Source organism: Pleurodeles waltl, chromosome 4_2, assembly GCF_031143425.1.
Source record: "Pleurodeles waltl isolate 20211129_DDA chromosome 4_2, aPleWal1.hap1.20221129, whole genome shotgun sequence".
Classification (NCBI taxonomy): domain Eukaryota; kingdom Metazoa; phylum Chordata; class Amphibia; order Caudata; family Salamandridae; genus Pleurodeles; species Pleurodeles waltl.
Window position 1 is genome coordinate 360,998,353 of NC_090443.1, and position 17,287 is coordinate 361,015,639.

The 17,287-nt window shown below is 43.7% G+C and overlaps 1 protein-coding gene and 1 long non-coding RNA gene across 2 annotated transcripts in view; one reads left to right on the top strand and one right to left on the bottom strand.

The window, feature by feature from the left end:
- The window catches only part of ITPA (inosine triphosphatase), an 81,866-nt gene that overhangs the window by 57,386 nt on the left and 7,193 nt on the right, over positions 1-17,287 (top strand). The window contains exon 6 of the mRNA XM_069231443.1: positions 15,249-15,364. Within this exon, the coding sequence (XP_069087544.1) occupies positions 15,249-15,364 (116 nt within the window). The remainder of the gene's footprint in view (positions 1-15,248; positions 15,365-17,287) is intronic.
- LOC138292711 (uncharacterized) overlaps positions 1-17,287 on the bottom strand; it is a 75,866-nt gene that overhangs the window by 43,485 nt on the left and 15,094 nt on the right. The gene's annotated exons all lie outside the window — the stretch shown is intronic.

Below are 17,287 nucleotides of genomic sequence, written 5' to 3' on the forward strand. Positions count from 1 at the left end.
CAGTGGCCTTACTTCTGAGTGAAATTATGGAGCGGCAATGGGCAAAATAACATTAAAATATAGAAAAATGGATTAAACTCTCCAAAACTGTAACAGGCAGAATTGCACTTACTGAAATGATAATTCTACCGCAATTACTATTGTTTTCATACTGTTCCGATTCTCTTAACACAAGTCTTCTTTGATCAACTTCCATCACTGTTGGTGCAACTGATATGTGCTGGCAAGAAACATCACTTTGGCCCAAAACGCTTTGAAAAGCATATGTTTAGTATGAATTTGCAACACTAAATTTTAAAATATATTATCTAGTAGCAAAAGCATAATTTGCAGAACATTGGTTTCATTACATAAGACAGGTTCCACATTTTAGAATGGAACAAAACCTGGCAAGGCCACATAAATCATCCAATGTCATACAGAGAAGGCCCATGTAGCCTTTCGGTGGTTCCCAACCTTTTGACTTCTGTGGACACCCACTTTATCATTAATCAAACCCAGGGACCCCCACTGAATCATCATTGGAATCTGGGGACCCTCCCCTCCCCCCACTGAGTCATTACTGTAAGCTTGGGACTTAATTTGTCAATATTTAATAATATTTTTTAATTTTCTTAGCAATCGCGGGCCCTTTGAGAAGGCTTTGCGGACCCCCCAGTGGTCCCTGGACCACAGGTTGGGAACCACTGGGCTACATGAAGAAATATGGTAGATTGCACAATAAGAGCATTGTCCTATTTGGCAAAGAAATGTGGAGTGGACACAATATACTACCCACAAATATGACTAATAAATAACCCTATATATATATGTTCGATGGCATGTGTAGCTGCAGATACACATGCTGTGCACATCCCGCCATCTAGTGTTGGGCTCGGAGTGTTACAAGTTGTTTTGCTTCAAAGAAGTCTTTTTCGAGTCACGAGATCGAGGGACTCCTCCCCTTTCGGCTCCATTGCGCCTGGGCGTCAACTCCATCTTAGATTGTTTTCTTTCCACCATCGGGTTCGGACGTGTTCCTTTTCGCTCCGCATTTCGGTTCGGAAAGTTACTTAAAATCTCGGAAAATTCGACGGTATTGTTTGCGTTCGGTATCGGGTTAGTTACAACAGATCGACACCGAATTTTGAAGAGCTCCGGTGGCCCTTCGGGGTTTTCGATTCCCCGGGGGGGCCTGGTCGGCCCGACCACGTGCGTCTTCAAGGCTAATGGAACGGACCCCATTCCGCTTCTGCCCCGAATGTCACAACAAGTATCCTTATACAGATCAGCATCTGGTCTGTAATTTGTGTTTGTCTCCAGAACACAAAGAGGATACCTGTGAGGCCTGTCGAGCGTTTCGGTCGAGGAAGACGTTAAGAGACCGAAGAGCAAGAAGCCTACAAATGGCGTCGGCGCCGACAGGACAAAAACACTTGGAGGAAGAAGAAACCTTCTCCATCGAGGATTCGGACTCGGACGAGGTCAATCCCGAACAGACGCTGAAAACCGTAAGACGTCGATACACAAAACTCGCGGAAAAACCACTAAAGCCCAGGGGACGCCACCGCCAGCAGGCCATGGCTTAACCCGAAAAATAGGTGACCGACCATCGGCACCGAAAAAGGGCACGCATGTGTCGAAGTTATCCGACTCCGGTCGAGATACCGGCACAGAGCAGACTCGACCCCGAGACACCGGGTCAGAGCAATCTCGGCACTGAGAGGGCGGCACCGAAACGAGTCGGCACCGAGAGATCAGTACGCCGAAGCTCAAGAAAGTGTCGTCGGAACCGAAAAAGACAGCCGAAAAAGTTTCCATACCAAAACATCCGGCCTCGGAACCGAAATCAAGTTCCTACACAGAGGAACAGGGCCTGTCCTCACAAATGCAAAGACACAGATTCGGACAAGAACTAGAGACAATGGAGCCAGATTACACCCAAAGAAGGCTCCACATTCAAAAAGACACATGGAAGATCAGTACTCTTCCCCCAATTCGAATGAAAAGAAAACTTGCCTTCCAAGAGAAAGACAAGCAGCCACAGGCAAAGGTGGCAAGACAAGTAACCCCGCCACCATCTCCACAACGCTCACCACAACCATCACCGGTAGCCACTCCACCAATTATGCAGTCCCCAACTCATACTGGAATGAGTCAGGATGATCCCAACGCATAGGATCTTTATGATGCGCCGCTATCAGATAACAGTCCCGACTGTTATCCAGCCAGACCGTCACCACCTGAGGACAGTACAGCCTACACACAGGTGGTGTCAAGAGCAGCGGCGTTTCATAATGTCACCCTGCATGCAGAACCTATCGAGGATGACTTTTTATTTAACACGCTATCGTCCACACATAGCCAGTACCAAAGTCTCCCTATGCTACCGGGAATGCTGAAACACTCCAAACAAGTGTTTCAGGAGCCTGTGAAGGGCAGGGCCATTACTCCAAGGGTGAAGAAGAAGTACAAACCGCCACCAACAGACCCTGTGTACATCACACAGCAATTAACACCAGACTCAGTGGTAGTAGGGGCAGCTCGCAAGAGAGCAAACTCACACACCTCAGGAGACGCACCACCTCCAGACAAGGAGAGTCGCAAGTTCGACGCTGCGGGGAAAAGGGTCGCCGAACAAGCAGCCAACCAATGGCGCATTGCCAACTCACAGGCCTTGCTGGCTAGATATGATAGGGCTCATTGGGACAAAATGCAACATTTCATAGAACACCTGCCCAAAGAGTTCCAAAAGAGAGCACAACAAGTAGTGGAGGAAGGACAGAGTATCTCAAACAATCAGATACGGTCAGCAATGGATGCAGCGGACACAGCTCCTAGGACTGTAAATACAGCAGTGACCATACGGAGACACGCATGGCTGCGTACATCAGGATTCAAGCCGGAAATACAACAAGCCGTGCTGAATATGCCATTTAACGGACAGCAGTTGTTTGGGCCGGAGGTGGACACTGCTATTGAAAAACTCAAAAAAGACACAGATACGGCCAAAGCCATGGGCGCACTCTACTCCCCACAGAGCAGAGGCACTTTTTGGAAATCACAGTTTCGAGGGGGGTTTCGGGGACAGAGCACAGAACCCTCAACCTCACAAACAAGGCCCACTTATCAGAGTCAATATCAGCGGGGACGTTTTCGGGGACAATATAGAGGGGGACAGTTCCCAAAGAATAGAGGGAAGTTCCAGAGTCCCAAAACTCCACAAAATAAACAGTGACTTCAACGTCACAAATCCCCAACACATAACACCAGTGGGGGGGAGACTAACCAAGTTCTACAAACACTGGGAGGAAATAACAACAGACACGTGGGTCCTAACCATTCTCCAGCATGGTTATTGCATAGAATTTCTACAATTCCTTCCAAATGTCCCACCGAAAACACACAACATGTCCAAACAACACATGGAACTCTTACAACTGGAGGTCCAAGCGTTGTTACAAAAGATGCTATAGAGATAGTACCAATTCATCAAAGAGGAACAGGAGTTTACTCCCTGTACTTTCTCATACCCAAAAAAGACAAAACTCTAAGACCTATATTAGATCTCAGAACACTAAACATCTACATCAAATCAGATCACTTTCACATGGTGACACTGCAAGACGTGATCCCACTGCTCAAACAACAAGACTACACGACAACACTAGACCTAAAGGATGCATATTTCCATATACCTATACATCCTTCCCACAGAAAGTACTTAAGGTTTGTATTCCAAGGAGTACATTACCAGTTCAAAGTGTTGCCATTCGGGATAACAACAGCTCCGAGAGTTTTTACAAAATGTCTGGCAGTAGTGGCAGCCCATATCAGAAGGCAGCAAACACATGTGTTCCCGTACCTAGACGATTGGTTAATCAAAACCAATACGCAATAACGGTGTTCACAACACACAAAGTATGTCAGAGAAACCCTTCACAAACTAGGTTTCTCACTCAACCACAACAAGTCACACCTACAACCGTGTCAAATACAACAATACTTAGGAGCAACAATCAACACAACAAAAGGGATTGCCACTCCAAGTCCACAAAGGGTACAGGCATTTCAAAACGTAATACAAGCCATGCACCCAAAACAAAAGATACAGGTAAAATTAGTGATGAAACTACTAGGCATGATGTCCTCATGCATAGCCATTGTCCCAAACGCAAGATTGCACATGCGGCCCTTACAACAGTGCCTAGCATCACAATGGTCACAGGCGCAGGGTCAAATTCAAGATCTAGTGTTGATAGACCGCCAAACATACACCTTGCTTCAATGGTGGAACACTATAAATTTAAACAAAGGGCGGCCTTTTCAAGACCCAGTACCTCAATACGTAATAACAACGGATGCCTCCATGATAGGGTGGGGAGCACACCTCAACCAGCACAGCATCCAAGGACAATGGGACACTCAGCAGAGACAGTTTCACATAAATCACTTAGAACTAATAGAAGTATTTCTAGCGCTGAAAGCATTTCAACCTATAATAACCCACAAACACATTCTTGTCAAAACGGACAACATGACAACAATGTATTATCTGAACAAACAGGGAGGAACACACTCGACACAGTTGTGTCTCCTGGCACAGAAAATATGGCATTGGGCGATTCACAACCACATTCACCTAATAGCGCAGTTCATACCTGGAATTCAAACCCAGTTAGCAGACAATCTCTCTCGGGATCATCAACAGATCCACGAATGGGAAATTCATCCCCAAATACTAAAAACTTACTTCCAAAGGTGAGGAACACCGCAAATAGACCTATTTGCAACCAAAGAAAACGCAAAATGCCAAAACTTTGCATCCAGGTACCCACAAACTCACTCTCAGGGCAATGCGTTATGGATGAGTTGGTCAGGGATATTTGCATACGCTTTTCCCCCTCTCCCACTCCTTCCATATCTAGTAAACAAATTGAGTCAAAACAAACTCAAACTCATACTAATAGCACCAACTTGGGCAAGACAACCTTGGTACACAACACTACTAGACCTCTCAGTAGTGCCCCATATCAAGCTACCAAACAGACCAGATCTGTTAACTCAACACAAACAACTGATCAGACACCCAAATCCAGCATTGCTGAATCTAGCAATTTGGCTCCTGAAGTCTTAGAATTCGGGCACCTAGACCTTACACAGGAATGTATGGAGGTCATAAAACAAGCTAGGAAACCAACCACAAGACATTGCTATGCAAATAAGTGGAAAAGATTTGTTTATTACTGCCATAATAATCAAATTCAACCATTACACGCATCTGCTAAAGACATCGTCAGCTACCTACTGCACTTACAAAAGTCAAAGTTAGCTTTTTCATCCATTAAAATACATCTCACCGCAATTTCAGCTTATCTGCAAATTACGCACTCAACTTCATTATTCAGGGTCCCAGTCATAAAAGCATTTATGGAGGGTCTGAAAAGAATTATCCCACCAAGAACACCACCAGTTCCTTCGTGGAATCTCAACATTGTCTTGACACGACTTATGGGTCCACCTTTTGAACCCATGCACTCATGTGACATACAGTACTTAACATGGAAAGTAGCTTTTCTGATAGCTATCACATCTCTCAGAAGAGTAAGTGAAATACAAGCATTTACTATACAAGAACCCTTTATTCAGATACATAAGCATAAAGTAGTTCTACGAACAAATCCTAAATTCTTACCTAAAGTCATATCACCATTCCACTTAAATCAAACAGTGGAACTCCCAGTATTCTTTCCAGAACCAGATTCGGTAGCAGAGAGAGCATTACATACATTAGACATTAAAAGGGCCCTAATGTACTACATAGATAGAACAAAACAAATTCGCAAAACAAAACAATTGTTCGTTGCATTCCAAAAACCTCATACAGGGAATCCAATATCCAAACAAGGCATTGCCAGATGGATAGTTACATGTATTCAAACCTGCTATATAAAACCAAAAAGAGAACTGCCTATTACACCAAAGCACACTCAACTAGAAAGAAAGGTGCTACCGTGGCCTTTCTCGGAAACATACCAATGACTGAAATATGTAAGGCAGCCACATGGTCTACGCCTCATACATTTACCAAACATTACTGCGTGGATGTGTTAACAACACAGCAAGCCACAGTAGGACAAGCAGTATTAGGGACTTTATTTCAAACAACTTCAACTCCTACAGGCTGAACCACCGCTTTGGGGGAGGTAACTGCTTACTAGTCTATGCACAGCATGTGTATCTGCAGCTACACATGCCATCGAACGGAAAATGTCACTTACCCAGTGTACATCTGTTCATGGCATGAGACGCTGCAGATTCACATGCGCCCTCCCGCCTCCCTGGGAGCCTGTAGCCGTTTTAAGTTGAGAAAATATTAGACTTGTACATTTGTAACTTTGTAAATATATTATTTTTAAACACATTATGTACATACATATTTACTCCATTGCATGGGCACTATTACTATATACACAACTCCTACCTCACCCTCTGCGGGGACACAATCTAAGATGGAGTCGATGCCCATGCGCAGTGGAGCCGAAAGGGGAGGAGTACCTCGATCTCGTGACTCGAAAAAGACTTCTTCGAAGAAAAACAACTTGTAACACTCCGAGCCAACAAAAGGCATGCCACACTGCAAGATGTATTTCAGGCTAAGAGAGTGGATTGGGGATGCCTCCCTCCATACCCTCAAGAGCCAATGGACTGGAAATTGTTGTTGCTGGTTGCAGATGGTCCAGAGCCGTGGAAAATTATTACTATTATGAATAAAATGGTCATGAATGACAAGAAAGAAACAGACCGATCAAGAGATAAATGCTTGAATGGCATATGGACGGACATAATGGATATACAATGGACACTCTGCTGCAATCACACAAAGAATGTTTCAATGAATGGTAGGCATAAAATAACACGCTATAAATTCCTATACCACCCAACACACCAGCTTCCTTCGTCAGATGTGGAGGGTGGGATAATGTGAATTGTGCAAAATGTGCGGCCTCATATACAGACTTATGTCATCTAGCACAGGCATGCCCAAGAATAGCACAATACTGGAATCTGATATTTGAGAACATTATCACAATAACTACTCTCTCCTTGCAAGTTGAACAAGTACTGGCTCTATTGAGATAAGTGAAACCGGTTCTGAAAAAGTAAAGAAAAATTGTGGACACTGCACTGTTGTTGGGCAAATGAAGAGTAGCCATGACCTGGAGCAAATGAGCAATCCCCGAGGTTAACACAAAGCTTAAGGATTTTATTCACTGTGTTATGTAGTAAAAAAAAATCAGCATGCTAGAAGCAGCTAGACCCAGAGACATTTGTGATCTCTTAAGAAAATGTCTAGCTGATAAAATGGCAGAAGGACCCCTCAGTGAGGACTGTAGGGAAGTCCATGCTGAGTCGAAGCAGTGATTAAGGTAATGTGAGCAGTAAGGGAATAGTCATACAGAATAAATACCTTTTGTGGGAATCCTATGGTATACAAAGGATATTAATGGAAAGAACACAGAGGGAGGATGTAACACATACTGGAATGTAATGAAGGCTACCTGTTGTGTGTAAGGTGTTTTAATGAAAAATATGTAAATAGAAAGTTAAAAATAATATATATGTAGTTAGAGTTAGGACCTAGTTTCTATTGAAAAAGTGTCTTTTTGTTTTTTGTTTCACTAATAACTTTGGCGCCATTTGAACCTAAACAACTTTTTCCAAGAAAATATGACGCTCACTTCAGTGTCTGTCTGGAAAGTTTTGGGGTGATCCAGCAGGCGGTGGCCGAGAAAACTGGGTTCGCTGGAGGGGGGGGGGGGGGTCCCAAAAACGCTTTTCCCCCATTCATTTTTCCATAGGGATTTTAAATGGTGACAGTGTCTGAACCAATGGACGGAATTGGACCAAATTTGGCAGAAAGATAGCTCTTGGTTCAGAAAGAGTCTTTTTTGTTATTTGGTGTAAAAAACGTTCAGTAGTTTTAGAAAAGTTGAAGAAAATCCAAATCTGTATATATAGGGACGCAAAGGCTTCAAGAACCCTCCCCATCTCAAGCTGAGATCTGATTGGCTGCTAACACTTCAACAAGAAAGAGTTGGCAGCCATGTTGGTACTCGGCTTCAGCAGAGTCCCATGCAAAAATGTGAAAAATAAGAAAAGAGGCAGGTAAGGACACCCTGTCTCATTATCTCTGGTGCTGGAGTTCCAGAAAGACCCCCACTTGTCCCCCCCACCCCAAAAGCAAAAAAGCATTAAAAAAAGAAAAGAATTTCATCAGGGGCTTCGGCGTATCTAAACTTGTTTCACTAAAGCCCCCAGGTGGGCCAGGTCCCAGGGGCATTGCCATATTGAATGCTTGGGGTTGCCCAGCCCCCTGCAGCCCGGGGACCACCACTTTCCTGGGGTACACATGTAAGACTAATGTGTGGGCGGAGGACACCTCCTCACAGCCCCCGGGACCGTGACCTCCCTGGGGCACCTCTCTAAAACTAATGGGGGGGCACTGCCCCCTCCCCGCAGTTCTGGGGATCGCCACCTCACTGGGGCACATGTGTACATTTAATGCAGGGGGCTGCATCGCCCCCCCCAATGATCTGGGGTCCTCCCCAGGGCACTACTCTAAAACTAATGCAGGGCCGCCCAGCAACCCTCATCCCTGGGAGCCGCCTTCTCCTGACGCACACATTTTAAAATACATAGGGGGGGTCCATTGCAGACCCCAGGCACCATCACCTACCCGGAGCTACTAATTTTGGAGGGGGACCCCCTTGCGGAGCCACCGATGGCCTTGGGGACCACCACCCCTCAGGGCCATCTCCTACTATGTCCCGGGGTGCCCACCCTGGGGAAATAGCTGTTTTCTGTGACTTGGCGGGAGCAGACATCTCCTATCAAGTTACAGCAAACACTCCGCTTGCAGTGAGGGAGAGCTGTCAAACAGCTCACCCTCCCTGCGAGCGGAGGTTACCTCAGTTTCCCTGCCAAGGGAGATGCCGGAAGGGAAACAGAGAAAACACTGCTAAGTTACCTTAGGGCACAAGTTACTTGAGATACCCTGTTTATAACAGATGAATGTCTATGGTTTTGTACGTTTAAAATGTGAGCCTAACTATAACATCCATGTAACCTTTGGTGTTTTAAGTGAATTTCTATGTCTTTTTAAAGTTTATATCCTAACTAACAAAACCATAGAAATTTCCCAGTTATAGTTAGTTACCTCAAGTAACTATAACTTGTGCCCTAAGGTAACTATGACTCACGTCCCTGCCATGCACTGCTAATTAACCCACAAATTATGGCACTCATTATATTGATATTATCAGTGATGTTATCAAAGATGCTATATTTGCAGTAAACTTTTTGACGAAAAAACTGTGCATGTTCAGAACACGAGTTATAGTTCCCTTAGGGCACCAGTCAGGAACCGATAGCTTCCTTGCAGAGTCTCACCCAGCAGCTGTCCTTACTGCGAGATTTCCAAAGTCTCTCACTCACGACATTCCAACATGCATCAAAACATTCTAGGCTTTTTCAGCCAAAGACATAGATAAAAAGGGAACTGTTATTACAGGTCTCCCTCTTAACCAAAATAGGCAAAGAAGTACAAAACAATACACTTGGGTCTGCTGTATTTGGATTTCCGACTCACATTCAATAACCTCCAAAATAATTGTGCCAGACACAGCTCTGGGCCTTTTTAAACTTGGCATGCATTGTACTGGGCATGCTGAATGTGCATCATCATTTCTTTAGTTGGTTTTCTTTCAGGATTTTAAAGGAGTCTTTCTTGCTTAGTATTTGTGGGCCTGCAGTGCCTGGGAACTGTATTGTACGATTCAGAGCACAGGGTGATATTTGGACAGCTCAAGACCCATGCTTTTCCCCCAAACACGAGCACCCCTGGCCCTTAGAGGACCAGCAGAGAGTCTGGGTGACTGTTTCATAGTCTTCATTAGTTCAGCAATGTTAGGGTTCCATTCCCACTCCTTGGTTCCATGAGCAGGTAGGTTGTTCACATGAGATCTCCCCCTGAGACACCTACGTTCCTTCAATAGGTTATGAAGTTCTTGAGCCTATTGAGCACACTTCCTGAATTTTTTTTTACCATTGTGGTTTATAAAAGCTTTCTTTAGGCGGAGGCGGAAGGCTTGGCTTTCCACAAGTGATAACCTAAAAAGCTTGAGTCATCTTTTTTTATGGTAGAACACTCACATCTCTTTCCCTTCCAACATAAGATGAAGCAATATTAACTAAGTGCAGGGCCAAAACAATTAATCACTTTAAAAGAATGTATATGTAAATGCCTGTAAGTCCCTTTGACATTAGAGTTTTGAGTGGAGGAGATTACCTTAGCATTATTCAATTACTCTACATAGATACTGGAGCAAATGTTAACATGCACACACGTGTCAACATAGAAGACTTTGGGAAGTCTCTTTTTCCAGACTGCTGTTTAATCCTGTATTAGAGCTCTTGGCAGTAGGGAGAACGTACCTATTCTAAAAGGGACGAAAAGCCTTGACTTTGACAGAGAGTACTTTTGGAGCTGGTTTCATTGGTTACTAAAGTCACTGCACATGAACAAGGATCTGTGCTTGAATCCAAGTACACAGCACTCGTGGGCCACAGCCAGGTTTCACAAATTAAGATACAGAGCCATTGACATATGCAGCGGCCTACACAAATAGCAGCATCTAAGAAAAACATAGCTCTTATACACACTAGTTGGTATCATGCTTCAGTTAAGAAGATGGAAAATAAAAAATGATAGGTGAAATACTTGCATTAGCCTCAGCCACAGCATTACAGTCCACCAGTCCATCATGCTTCCTCTCTATACCACCGGACACAGGGACCAACTACATGCAAATCATACTTGGTCATTTAGCTATAGACACAGCCTCTGAACAGGGACAAAACCAACCCAGACCAGATGCAGCTTTGAGGGGCTTCTGCAGTTAGGTGTAGCTGGACTCTTATGGCTCAGTGAACACAGAACCCACTTATGGACATACACATCCCAGTTAAAGTATGTTACTAAATAAAACAAGCAAGCAATGGCTGGAATTCTTGAATTAATTTTAGCTACAGTGAGCAGAAAAACGATGGATTACAATGTGGGCAAGAGAGATTCCTAGTGGCTGAGATTGTTTCAAGCATTCCCAACCACATTTCTGTTGTCCTTGGATATAAGAGCAATGAACACCCTTAAATGCTGACAATGCTGTATTCTCTTGAATCGGTGAAAACTGCCTGCCATAGTTAAAATAAAAAAATAATAATCTGGGATTAACTCTCAACTGGCAGGACTAGAAATTAACCGTGGCAAACATTTATGGACCTGATGCTAACACAGGGAAACTAGAGTGCGGGTGTCAATTTACATTCTTGATGTTGCCATAGTGAACTAACTACAAAAGGATTATATGTGTCAAATTATTGAAAACATCGAATATATTCACACATCATTACTAACGAGATGCACAGAGTGAGGAATACTCTCCTATAGGATACAGAAATATCATATGTGCTTATTATGGAGTCCTGGTATTGTACCTAATTGTATTTATTTATTATGCATTGCTGTTTATAAGGCAATAATAGCCATTTTTACTATTTTGTACTGTCTGTATTGCTCCCGTAAAACACCAACAGCACATCCTAGGTAGAACATTTCACATATTTCAATACAGCAAAGTTAACCTGCTTTAGCCAGCTTTTACAAACTTAACAATGGTACTCACTGCTGTGAGACCGCATGCACATCTAAATGTTCAACAGAACATGTTAGACACAACACCTTAACTACATCCATCACAGTGCACTTGCCATATAGCTGGCTTCCCACCATGATATGCCACACATCAACCTCTTATAGAACACACTGGGTGGAACTCATAACGTACATCTAACAGGAGCAAGAAAACACATAATTGACTATCACAGTAGCCAACAATAACTGTTATCAGGAAAAATAAACGCACCTCTCCCCCATTCTTAATGCTGATGGAGCACAATCATGCGCCCAACATCCAATGACTAAGACATTGAGATCTAACTGAGAATGTGATCACACCACAGTACCTACCTGTAACACATCACCTGCTAAATCAGTGCCTGCGATAGTAACCCAGTATCTATGTGAAAAGCCATTATGCTTGACAATGCCTCTTTTGCCAAGTGTGGCTCTTTTCTTTTATTCCAATGAGGAACGACTGCAGAGGATATCATCAGGGGCTGCTAGTGAAAAGGATCCAGCAAGATGGTAATAGGGCTTCTGAGATGGTGTCGCTGAGTTCGTTCATATGGACATGGCTAGGAATGGTGTTGCCTTCCCTGTCCCATTTCCAGTCTGTGACAGAGGGGTACACGCAAAGAGGGGGCAGGACTAGTGGTCAGTGACGAGAGGGAACAGTGTACGACTAGTGAGGATAAATGATGAGTGAAGGGGACCATTCATTAATGAGGATAAGTTAGGAGAAAACATTGCCAAATAATAGAGTGCTTGCTATCAAAAGAAAGCCATCTCTGACCGTGTCTGACGCTTTTTTTCTTTCCTGGATGATAACGCTTCACTCATCCACATTCTTGACTCTCGCCGAAGAGCATTTTGTGTGCTTCCGCTAGACTCGTCAATGGAAACACCATTCCCAACCGGACAGCCCTGCCCTGGCTGCTTTTAAATGCCTGAATCATATACAAGTATTTATAGATGATCCACAACGCAGTAACAAACAATGCACCATGTGACAAGAAAACCTTTCCATCTCATGAGGTCAGCACAGCAGAGAAAGACAAGACATCACTGTGATAGAAATCACGTGATGGAACAAGCAGTGGCCAAGCCAACAGTACTCACCATTTGGGCCTGTTTGCTTTTCCAAAGCTGTTTGCAATGCTGCTTTTTCCAGTGCTGTACATTGCCCAAAAGAAAAGAAATGGCGCAATGATGCTGCTACTGCTGGTGGCTGCTTCTTTTTATATATAGGTGCATGCATGATGACGTATGCATGCACCTACAAAATGACGCTACATGAAGCAAAGGAATCTCTCATGGGGATAAATGATTATCTCACGTTGTAAAAGTATGGTGTAACTTATTGATTGCGACTACCCAGAGATAACTCCTGTGTATATAATTATAATTCATCAAGTCACCATACATTTATAGTGCAATTTGTAGCATTAGCACACATAGGGATTAAAAACAATTGCGGTTTTATTCATAATCACAAAGTTATTATAGTTAAATTCACATCGGGGCACTGTACAGAAATTTCCATCTCAAATCCAAGTCCTTACACCTCGCCCTATAGAATGATGGAAGAACCGCAGGGTTAATGGTGCAGCGAAGGAGCAAGGGGAGGAGCAACTGGGGTTGGGAAGGGGAGCATTGGAAGGCCTTGAGGCTAGGCCCCCAAGGGAAGCAATTAAAAAGAAAAGGGAGTGGAAAGCAATGATCAAGCATGGGAGGGAGCGTGGTGTGGGGGGGGGAGGGACACAGACAGGGGTGTAGGTTGGTCAGTAAGATTAGGGCGGGGTGAGCTTCAGATTTCTTAACATTCAGGCTGTGGGATATAATGTTAAAATGCATTATAGACAAGAAGGGTGCAAAAGAGGGGCTTTAGTGGTAGTGGAAAGGGAGAAGAATACAGATTGGTTGGGGTACTAGGTGAGAGAAAATAAAATTTTTGGTAAAATAACCAACATTTTTGAAGACTTTTAAAACAGGAAGGGAGAAGACTGTGTGTGTTTTTGTATGTGTGTATGGAAAAATGCCTTGTGAAAGCCGACAGGCTTCACCATACCCAACTGAAAGCATTTGTACCCAAATATTTACCAGAAAATACATTTATTAGGGGGGTGTAACACCCGAACACCCCCCCGATTGCTATGCCCCTGGACACAGCACACATGACAAAAAGAGACAGAAAATCTGCACTATCGTAGAGTGCTGAAAGAAAAAGAAAAACTGCAGTTCCTAAATGAGAGTAGTGAAAAAATACAAGTCATCTAATTAAAAGGTTGGTGAAGAGGCAATACTCCATGGGTGGGACAAACATAAAAAGAGCAAGGCAAGCCGTTGAATAAGGACCAAGGATTTAAGAGTTACAATAAAGCTCGCTAACAGAAAGCAATAGCCAAGACCACTGTGAGGGTCTAGTATGGTCCACAAAAGGTCTACAAGTTCTCTGGCAGGCGACGCCTGGAAAAGAAATGAATGAAGGATTGGTACGTTGAGGTTTGCATCCATGAGGTGGAATAAAACGCACAGCTCATGCTTGTTCATTCACTTTTTAAAATAAGTAACAACCTATCTCTTCAAGGAACATCTCTTTTCTCATTTTTATGGAACTTCCCCTGCCACTTGAACTAAAGTATGTAGATGAGCTTATGCTCTCAACACCCTCCCTCAAGGATACTTGCACAGTCATGAAGCCTTCCACACACCACAACTGTGTGCAGCGTGCAGTTGGGTTCCAGGTATGGAAAATGAGAAGTAGAAGTGGGAAGGATGCTTTGGAAGGGCATATTAGTAAGGTAGAATTATGGAGCTTGAGGGAAACATAACGCTATGAATGAGGAGAATAATTGATAAGTTATGAGGATGTATGAAGTTCAGGACTGATGAGTGAGAACTAAGTAGAAGATCACCACTGACGACAGGTGAACGGTGAGGATGAGTAAGGCGCAAGACTAATAAAGCAGTAGACCAGAGATGATTGAGGAGGACAAATACTAAGTGATAAATATGGTGTATGAGCGCAGATGATGAGCAGACAGCACAAACTATGCACAAGTTAGGTAGATTAGAAATTAGTGGTGTTGAGTTATTGCCACTTTCTACACAGGTGGTAACTGGAATCGTGCTTGTTGTCACATGATCATAGTGTCTGCAGAAATGGCACTAATGTCTACCCCACTCTAGATCTACTCTTACAGACTTCCCTCGGAAAGTTGGAGGTCAGTACCTGGCCATTCTATTAAGTAGAAGAAAAAGTAGTGTGCGTTCACAGGTGGAGCCAATGCCTTCTGCAGAGATGAACCTAGCTGGTGTCCATCTGCAAAAATAAAGCAAGTTCTTGCCTTTCTGCATATGTAGAGCTAGTGACCGGTTGAACTCTATGTGCTCAAAGGCACAGATGGACCTCAAGTCGCTTCTTTCTCAAGTTGTTGTTGGTTCTGTTTTACTAGGAAACTAATACTGCATGCTTGGATGCGCTTTCTTTTCAACCACTAATTCCTAAACCCTGTCCTCTTATCAGGTCTGCACAAGCTGCTGGCAGGATTCGAAGATAAATCAGCATATGCACTTTGCACTTTTGCATACAGCAGTGGACGGATGGAGGACCCTGTGCAGCTGTTCAGAGGTAAAACTCTGGTATGTATGAACAGCCCCTCCTTTTCATTAAAATCTAATTGTGCCTACCCTTAGTACACCATGTATATGTTTTAAGAGTACATAGCGACTTTAAGAAGCCAGCTAGCCCTCAACTACTGTTTCAGTTCACCTTATTGTTCAGTTCTCAACCCCAACCCCCACCTCCCACAAAGACCACTGGCAATGTGCCCTTCCATTCATCAACACTAAAGCTCCATAGAATACCCACAGTACACCTGGTCCCTAGAAAGAGATCCCTCTTTTTGGGCTCCTACTGAAGTTTCCATACTGCCCAACCATCAGTGCTATCCTGACTTGCAGGCCCTCCCATTTCAGTACTGTGACCCTCCCCTCCTCTACACACAGTACGTCAGTCACTTGCCAGCCTTGATCTTCAGTCCATTCCGGCTATAAAAAACCCTATGCCATCCCTCGCAGTTACCATAAGACTGATCTAGCTGCACTATTGAGCATCCTTAAATAGCAATACATCCCATCTGGAACTTGTCGCCCGTGTCAGACTGTCAGTCGCAGCTTTGCAATCCATAGAGCAGGCCCATATGGTCATAGTGGATTGCACACATCGAGCAACTCCAAAGCATAGAAAAGGTGTCTCAAAATGTAGTCTTCAAGGTGCTTTTTTGGAAATACAATTATGGACTTTTCTAATTAGTGATACCCTCAGAGCATATTAGAACACAGCAAAAACTGGATGCAAATATCTATCCTTTCAGTCGACCACTCTCTAAGGGATCAGATTAATAACAAAGCCTCACTCGTAAATCAAAATTACAGTCTATTTTTAAAAAGACACTCATATGGGCTACCTTCCTGGCTCCTTCAAGTCGATATTAGGTTTCTTGTGCATAATCCTAGAGTAGTTTAAGCAAAATGCAGGTAATTTGTTGTGTTTGGCGTGAGAAAGCCACTCACCAAGCCCCTTGCCCTATCCTTCGCTGTGGGCTGAATCCAGTAAAGTGGCCCCTTCTGCTGGAGATGCTGGTGAACCATACTTGTATTGGATGATCTTGTCTAACAATGGTGGGGCAGCTGCCATTGCAGGATTCTTAATGACATTTGTAAAATGGTGGCCTTCATCTTTAACCGTGGATGGCCACTGATCAGAATGAGTGGGCAAACTGATATAATGAATGTCTCATCTGTGAGAGTAATAAAATGCTTTTGAAGATAAGTTCAGAGTGCTTTATAAGCTCATTAGCAGGAATAAAGATGCGTTTGCTGTTTTACCAATGTTTCGGTTGTATGATGCCCACACAAAGGTATTTTTTTTTTTACTGTAGTTGATCACACAAGACGTCCTATGGGGCAGATAGACTTGTTCACCTGAGCATAGTTCCATCCAAGCTGACCACTAGATGGGTCTCTCTAACTCCTGTTATATGAAAACGTTAATTTCAACATGGGCAGGTCCTACCCCAGCAGCGGCGCCCCTCCAGTGGTTAAACCAAGTCCACAGCCTAGAAGCAATAACCTAATGTAGAACCCCTCTCTGCTGTACTACTGAAACACATGCTGCACAGTACTGAGACCAGGCACTGATTAATGGCTATCTGGCCTCTTTGTTGCACACAGCTTTGTCAGTGTGTCCCACTCATGATGCAAACGCTACCCATCTATCCTACAGATAGGTCACTTCATGAGCTTTCCTCAGTCCATTGCACGCCCTATTCCTCCCTGAGCACTCATTTTGTGGTTGTGCTCAAACTGATGAGAATAAATATACATGTAAAAGGGCAAGGAAGTTCCTCTAGTTTTTCGAAATCAAAAACAGATGACTGCAGAATCAGCACAGACAAAATCTTACAAAAATCGAATAAGAACTGCAGAGTGGCTAGGAATGTGTAGTCCCCAAGCCACAAACGTAAATACAGTGTATGATGAAGAGGGAAGTGCCCCATCAAG